This window comes from Ylistrum balloti, unplaced genomic scaffold (assembly GCF_031769215.1).
Source record: "Ylistrum balloti isolate Yb309-2 unplaced genomic scaffold, AGI_CSIRO_Ybal_v1 Utg370518, whole genome shotgun sequence".
Classification (NCBI taxonomy): Eukaryota; Metazoa; Mollusca; class Bivalvia; order Pectinida; family Pectinidae; genus Ylistrum; species Ylistrum balloti.
The window spans coordinates 165,278-174,184 of NW_026782332.1; the positions used below are offsets into that span (position 1 = coordinate 165,278).

General features: G+C 33.9%; 1 protein-coding gene across 1 annotated transcript; it reads right to left on the minus strand.

The window, feature by feature from the left end:
• Positions 1–516: 516 nt before the first annotated feature.
• Positions 517–8,673, minus strand: LOC132555825 (SAC3 domain-containing protein 1-like). The gene is made up of 8 exons (XM_060220185.1): positions 8,563–8,673; positions 4,952–5,008; positions 4,561–4,689; positions 3,773–3,934; positions 2,622–2,825; positions 2,195–2,347; positions 1,406–1,595; positions 517–913 (listed from the first exon to the last, which is right to left on the minus strand). Exons 1-8 carry the CDS (start codon positions 8,637–8,639, stop codon positions 803–805), a joined length of 1,083 nt encoding a protein of 360 aa, XP_060076168.1. The 5' UTR covers positions 8,640–8,673; the 3' UTR covers positions 517–802.
• Between the last annotated feature and the right edge of the window lie 234 nt (positions 8,674–8,907).

Genomic DNA, 8,907 nt, shown 5'->3' on the forward strand with positions numbered 1-8,907 from the left:
CTTTAAGAAAAAGAGAACACAAGAACTATTTGTAATCCTCCAGAAATTCACTCCATAATAACCCCATGGCTAGTTATAAGCCCGTCTATATTTGTGGTGGTTTTAGTAAAATTATCCCACAATGCCTCTTCACTAACCTGAAAGTGCTAATGTTTCATGGTCTTTTTTTATCAACTTTCACTATACATTTATATATATGTATAGATATGTGTGTTACTTTTCACAAAAGCCAAAAAAAAAATTAGAAAATGTTGACCCAATATCTTATTACTGGTCCTGCTGACCTTTGACCCCTGACCCCAGGAGGAGGGTGAGGTTAAGTTCTGAATGGTGCATTCAATAAATAAAATTAAAAGAAAAGACAGAAGCTTTCCAATAATTGTACTGATATAACTTTCCAATTACAAAACTTCACAATATGATAGAGAAAATTTAAAGTTCTTTAAAATCAGAAATTAATTTGAATAAGTATTTAAAATACACACTTTAAAGTAAAGACGTAAACATTTCCATATTTTTTTCTGTAAAAACAATTTCCAGAAGGACAATTAAATAGACAATATTGAACATTTTAATCATAATTTCTAGGATAAAATAACTTTTTAAAAATTGTTTCAATAATTAAAAAGAGTTTGAAAACCAGAAAACATGCATTTTATCAGTTACTCCATCAAGATCAAATCCAATCCCAATATCGAGAATTTAAAGACAAGATTATTTACATTTGCTTAAAAGGACTTGATGTATTCAAAAATCCTTTCAGCAAATTCTTGACCCAGGACAATTAGTAGTACATTATCCTCTATGTGACTCCATCTTGTGCATCTTGGACTCCTTCCCCATGTAGCAAAATATCTGCTAAATTCACTGAGGAAAGAATTTTATCTATCTTTGGGTGATGCTTGTGAAAGATCTGAAACAAATTGAAAAGAAAATAATAATCTTTAAATCAAAATATCTTTGAATAAAACTACAAAAATGACCCTAAAATTTCAAAAATGTTACTTTTAATATAGATAATTGTGAGTTGAGTCTGTTGCTTTCTTACTTTATCACAGAAGACCTCTTATGTGATGAACAGACAATATGAAAATTCAGTATATAAATGATTTCTGACAGTAAATACTTGCCCAACACTGTTGGTTTGTCAAACTACATGTAACAAGTAATTATTCAGTTTTTCTGTGCTTTCTGCCAATCAACCTCTGGGGCAAAGTTTATCGTGTTCTTCAGCCTGATCACTGCTAAATTTCCATCCTTTTTGTCAAAACAGTTTATCGAGTACTTTAGCCTTGATCATTATCCATTTAACAATTTCCAGTGTATTAAGTAAATTTTGACAACAAATTTTCCTGAAGTGAGTAAAATAAGCATCAGCTCTGAAATAATGTATGATGTCCCGCACCTTGTCTGGGTATTTAAATGCTGCTCGCTGAAACAAGACGGCTGAGTGTTCTGTAACCGTCAAGCCATGTTGTTGACAACTTTCTGAAGCTTGAGCAGCATCATCATACCACAGAAGATCTGACAGCTTTTCCAAAGGGTAGGCAAAGGATTTGGAATTGAAGCCTGAACTTAATACATGGAGAGTTTTACTGGAATACAAAAGGATCGACAAATCATTACAGTGAACATTCTACAATACATGTAGCATCTCAGTGAATGGTCAGAATTATTTCCTTTTTTTTAAATTATCCTGGAATCAACTCTTTGTAACAAAAGTAGTTGTTAGAGCCCCTTAATGTCACTATTTGTTAATATCATATTTTCTTCTAACAGCCTTTTTATCATCTATAAACCAGGTACTCTGTGAAATGAAACATTTAATGTCACATACATTTTGTTGGGCTTAATATCCTTAAATTAGACCATTCTCACAAAAAATAAGTTTAATGAGAAAAGGATCTTTGGAATCCTGCCCTGAGGTAAGGGCACATCTGCACACATTATGTAACAGACATCACACCCAAACATAAATTTTTCACACCTCGCTGACTCCCGAACAACAGATCAGTCTTCTTAACAATCAGTTTCAGCTAAGTCAAGGGAAGTCTATGCGTTTGTACACTTGGCATATAACCCTACTTGGCAGCAGTATACTGTGTTATGGTCACAAATTATTTTCTTTTTCTTGAATTAATTAGAATAATGTTTGTAGCCAAATCAGATATTTCATCTCCTAAAAAAAACATACCTTTGAATACAGCTGAGGTGTCTGTGAGCAGCACATACGAACAGAGGATAACGTTTGGATTGATCAGGCTCCGAGAGACGCAAAACTCGTACAGCATTCATCAGAATATGAGCAAGGCTGATTCTGTAGGCTCGCTGAAGTAGTGGTAGATCTCTAGAAAGATTTGAAACAAATGTATATTGTCTTATATGTCTAAAGAACATGATTTATCAAAAAAAAAACAAGAACTCAAGTTAGAAGTGAAGCAGTTTAGCATAGATTTATAAAGTTATCAACAATTTTAAAAATTAAATGTTTTCTACACGTATAATTACAATTTGTAAATGATCTGCTGACAGATCACACACCAGGGTTTCAAAGACCAAGAAAATCAAACACAAAAGTTTATCTTCAAACAACGCAATCCACCTCATGTTTTCTTAATTACCTGACATGTTTAGGAAGTTCATAAAAGTGCATTAAAGCATCTGTCTGACCAAGATTAAACATGAGATAGAGGCTCTCAAATTCTTCCTGATGGAGATGATCAGGGGAGACAACTCTATAAAGGGAGATAAGCCTCTTGAGACATTCCTGCGTATGTTGATCATTAATTTTAGGGTCATACACTGACATTGGCTGTGTGCACAACCTGAAAAATATACATTACACTCAAATGAATGATAAAATTGATTTAATTTGTATGGAATATGTCTCTCTAGTTATAATCATGTCAAATTCATTGATAAAAACAATAAGAAATATGGTTTATCTTAGCCCTAAAATGAAAGCAATTTTCTGCTGTGTAGTAACCAATAAACAAGGCTTTTTAATTGCTGTATTTTTTATATAGATTTTGGTTAAAAACTGTATTTTTAAACATTGTTTATATTTTCCAAATCATTCTCTGGCAGTAAATTTCAACACAGACAAAAACAGTTCATTTAAAGTTCAAATTTTACATTTGTTCAGTCAAGTAAAGGTGATACATGCTCAAACATAAAATATTTCAGTTTATTAACACTATAAATATTCACCATCAGGTATGAAGAATTCTATTAAGGGAAACTCTAATAGAAAACTCATTTTATACAGGTAAGCAAACTTGTGAAAGTAAGTTAGTGATGTGTTAAAAGAAAAACATGTTACACAGTTTAAGAAAAACGTATACTATCTCAGTAATAAGCTCATTCTTTGAATTAATTTAAAATTGTTGAGTCCTGAAGTAATGTGTTGGCTCTACGGGCTCATTAAAGGAGAAAACAAACATGGCCTGATGGTGATGTGGTAACACACACAGTTTTTACCTAGGCAATCACATTTGGTACATCAATCAGACATACAACCACAATTGACTCATCAACCACACATACAACCACAATTGACTCATATACAATCACATTTGACTCATCAATCAGACATTAAAGTGATAGGGTTGCCAGCCCACCTCTGTGGTCTTTCTTTGGGTGCTCAAATTTTCTCCCTCTGTAAGATCGATCTTGTGCTTGACTTCAGACCATCAAGAGTGAATAATATGAAAGTATTACATTTGTTTCGAAACTGCTGTAAAATGTGTCAACAGTTTAAACAAAGACAAACCTATAGCCAGCGTAGATATGAAAACGGACAATTTTCTCCAGGAGCTCGATTCCATCATGGCCTCCGATACTCTGGATGACCATGTCTTGTCTGACTGCTCTCAGCCGGTCAAAGATAAAGTCGTACAAATCTGGCCAGGAATGGTCCGATCGGACTGCGACCCTGTAATAAACAAGCAAATTCATGGAATTTATATCCCCTGCTTTCCATACATATTGTAAGTAAATAGAGGTTAGGAGTAAACATGTCACAATGCTATGTAGAATGATATGTCCTCTTGAGCTATGATGTATTGCTTTAAAGCCAAAGAAAGACGTAAAGGATTATAGAGAGTAGATGTTTTATTGGACATATCAAATATTAACCAATAAAGTGAACTAATTGAAGAAAACTTGCATACTAGTAACTATGATTGTGCTAAGCAGATCCATGGTCATCAGCAGGTATAGTAGTCCACACAATAAGATGATCAGTATAGGGGACTGGATAATAATTGTGGGACTTCAAGTTACATCTAAATCAGATTATATTTAGGAAAGTTAGAGCACAAAAACTGACCAACCAATGAAATGAAAGGATACCTAATTAGCATGCATAGATATTAACAGATGATGCTGATTGCTGAACTCAGTCTTATGTGCCCTAATATGCATTTGCTGACCAAGTTTCATCTAAATCGGATTATGTTTAGGGAAATTAGATCACGGAAATGGAGCTCTTTAGAAAACGAGATGTATGCATGTAAATGTAGCATACAGCCTTAAGTCTTTATATACATTAAATCTCACCTCCCCAACAAATAATCAACTGTCTCCTTAAGTACATGTGCAGGTCGAAGGTCACTTGGCAGGGGGTCTTTCTTTCCTGCAGCAGGTCGACTATACTCTTTCACAACCCTGGAGCGTATACACACAAACCTAAACAAAACAATAAATATACTTAATTACACATTTGATCCTCGAGAGCTTCAAAGTATCTTTATCCTAGGCTGATTGGTATCTAAGAAGTGGTACCCTGAATGAGACTGCCTTCAAACCTATAAGGTTGCTAATTCAAGATAAACTTTGGTCATCTGGTATTATGAAGCAGCTCAATTTCCTTTGGTGTCATTTGGAAATAGATCTGAGATACAGCTGTTACATTATTAAAATACTATGCAAATATTTTGCAAAAGTTTACCTCCCATTTTCATCCTTTACGCCTTCCAAGGGGTGCAAAAGTTCTTCTCTTTGCCTTCTGAAAAAATAAATTAACAAGAGGTCCATGGTCAACTGACTACAAAACCTTTCAGCATGGAGATAGGTTAATTTTTCTATTTTTAATGAAATCTTACTAAGAAGCTACTTTCCATGATGCAGAATGTAGTTTTGGTGAGGAGTAGGTAGCTGTAACAAGTATTACCTATTTCCTGACAGTAAAGTTGGAGCTCAATCGCACAGGTGAAACTTAAGAAGAAGTTTAAATTGTCAAACGTTTATGCACTGTGGATGGTGGATGTTGCACGTCAGATGATGGACGAAGCACGATGGCAACAGTTAAAACGCTCTTTACACTTTAAACATGTAAATAATGAAAAACAACTGGTGAGAAATCATTAGAATTTTGATTCTGGTTAATTTTTATCTTTTTATAGGGAATATAAAGACAAAAAATGGGGCAAAGCCACAATTGGCCTGTGTTATATATCATGCTCAAAACAACGTTTCAGCCAATGAGAGGCTATCGCGCTCAAAACAACATCTCAACCGATGGGAGGCAAAGGCTGCCATCTTGGATTTTCCATGCCAGACTGTTGAAAATGACTAAGTTCCAAAGCCCAGAAAATAAAGAAAAATGTCTGAAATGAATCCTAAATTAATAGGTGCACATCTTCAACATATTTATAAACATAATACAAAGTTTCAAGCTTCCACATCAAAAACTCTAAGAGGAGTTGATACTGGTACCCCTTTTCCTCGCCCTCACGACCGCCCGCCCTCAAAATTAACCAAATTAAAATTCTAAATTCAAGGAAATGGCACAAAATATAAGCATACAAAATATTTACATGAAGATAATTGCAAATCACAGGTTTGTGTTAGAGTAGAACCAAAGCCAGTCAGAAAATTTCTGTGTCCAAACAGTTGGTGAGTTATTGAATATGCCTAAGAATTTCAGTGAACATGGAAAATGGTGATGAACGTGGATTAAAAAGTCTAATCTCATGTCCCAGAAGGATATTTTACGAGAACTGAAGACCTCTGACTGAAATTTATTATCATTTTAACCCTTAGACTCAACTGACCAGTTCTCAAACACAAAACATAGTTTTCTGCTGTTTAATCTGAATACTTGTCAATGATTTCAATTATTGTTGTATAAACTGAGAAGAGACATGTCACAAACATTGTCAGCTGTAATAAAGTTGTTAAATTATCAGCAGACTGTCAAAGGAAATCAGTGTAATGGCAAATATCAACAAAACCTTGAACATCGCATTAGAGTGTGAAATATTAATTACTATGGTAGTGTCATTCTATGAAATAAAAATCAAAACTCTCATGGGGAAAATGTTGACCAATATTTTAGTTTGTGGGAAAAAAGTCAAATCCACAATTTATGCACTACTTTTCTTTTAAATAAGATATTTTGCTATCATCATTTCAGAGTAGGCAAAACAATGAAGTTCTTAGGAAGCAACGTTTACATTGACAGCTGTTGTGCACAGCTTGATCAGCTGCACAGAGTAGTTAGGGAGTTTTTCTTATTTGAGATAGAAAAGTGCCAATACCTCCCATAATTATCAAGTATCATGTGTTGACAAACCAGTCATTTTGTAGAATGAGAACCGAAAATATTAAGTTTTCGAGCACTTTACATGTAAATCTATGAAAATATAAATATTTTCTGTAAAACTGTATTGAGGTTTTTAACTTTAAGTAGACACAGCAAATGTGTTTGTAATAAATGAATTTGAATCCCTCTTGTCGACAGAACGAAACGGGTCATCTTGTGCAAACAGTTCTAAGTGGAGAAAATTATATTTTCAGATGAAAGTCAGATTGTGATTGGAAAAGGCAATAGAATGTGTATTTGAAGTTAATTTCACTTCAGGTTAAAGATATGATCTGGGGATGCATCATGGCATAAGGTATGTGGATCTGTGTTGATAGCGAGCGCAGTGAGCGCTTTATGGTATTGTGTGTGTGTGTGATAATTCAACTCCAACAACCTGCCCATACGATCAACCCAGAATAATGCAGTTTATGTAAGATATTGTGGCTTTCACAAGAATTTTATTTAAACATATATATTTATATTGATTTTCTTAATTACAATGTATAACAGAATAGTCTCAACAAAGTTTATAACTTTACCCTCTTTTTGCTACCAGGACATGTTCAACTTGCTTAAAAAACCGAAGGTTCTGAAGCATTTTATGATTGGTTAATGAACAGAACGAAAACTCTCAATAGCAAAGAGAAAAGAAAACGGCGGGAGAGAACATTGTGATTTTATTAATGAAAACTTGTTAAATATATAAGCACCACCTTTACAAATCCGACTAAAACTATAATATATTGTCTTTCACCATATTTTGACAAAATCCTTTCTTTTTTTAAAACAAAGATGATAGAAAGTCCTCTCTGCAATATCTGTAACTCTAAAAGGGAAACTCTTTTGCATTTATTTTGAAGATCTTTTTTATCAATTGTTATAGTCTAGATATGTTGTCAGTGACTTTTTTAATACATTTATTGTTACCATTGAAACCGATGACCCTCATCAAAATTTCAGTTTTTCTGGGCCAATACTGTGACAAGGTAATTGCTCAAAACTGTTTACATATAATAAGCTAGTAGTCTCTTTTGCCATGGGGAAGATTGCCATTTAAATGCTTTTTCTGATACCATGGAAACATAGGCCAAACCACAAAACTTTTTTTCAAACCAGTTATCTTAAACCATTCAAGGTAATTACCCGATACTCAAAACATTGTACAGGCATCAAGCTAGTACTCTAGTAGAAGTTCTCTATTTCAATACTTTGTACAGGCATCAAGCTAGTACTCTAGTAGAAGTTCTCCATTTCAATACTTTGTATGGAACAATTAGAAATAACAAATAGAAATTAACTTGTTGTAATATTAATATATATATGATTGTGTGTTTTTCATTTAAACAGCTTCGCGAAGGGAAAGTGTCACATTTTGCATTATTTTGTCGTCCTTTGTTTTGTTCTTCTTTGTCTGCCTTCATGGTGTATGATTGTATGTGCATGACTTACTTACATATGGAAACTTTGTTATTTCAACTTATAAAAATCACACTTGTTGTAAGCAAGAGAGGGGTCTAATTTTGGGAGGAAACCTGTATCCTTTCTATCCCTTTGGGGAATCGAACCCCGAATGGCTAGGTGATAGACAAGTGTGTTACAACTGTGCCACCAAACCACCACCTGATCATGGTGATACAATGTTTTCTAGAAGAAGAAGAAGAAGAAGATGTGTTGCTGCTGCTGATGATGATGATGATGATATATTGGTACATTTGTATGTGTCGATGTTTTGTTCAAATCTTGCGAAATATACAACAAATTTACAACAAAACACGCTTCAGTGCAAACATGGATCAGGCTGTTCAAAATGTGCACTTTCTTGACCAACTTGCGCTCGTTTTTAGGCAGAGCCTACTTCATATTAGTAACATAAAACCTGTCATCTTAAATATCGGAGTTACTAATGTTAAAAGAATGGATGGGAGATTGATTCACGAACACTTAATATCGATGAAAACACGCAGAGGACTTACAAGTCTATTTCTTTCTCTGGACACTTAAATTGACAAGTTCCCTGTATGGAATCCCTGTATAAGTCTGCATCTTCCATAACTTCTCGATTCAGAACTTCTTTGTTTCGTTTTCACCAACACCTCGGGGTCAATATTTTCCTTGCCTTATTTACTAAAAACTGTAAAAGATTCAAACGTTTCCATTGCATAGATTTTGATATACAGTAATAAGCAAAGTATTAACGGTATAGAGATTCCGGATCACGAAAACTGTTATTATTTCTACAAAGAAATAAATTACAATACATCATGATGAACAATAATGAAGACACAGTTATTGTACAAAATAAGGACATATCCTTTCTG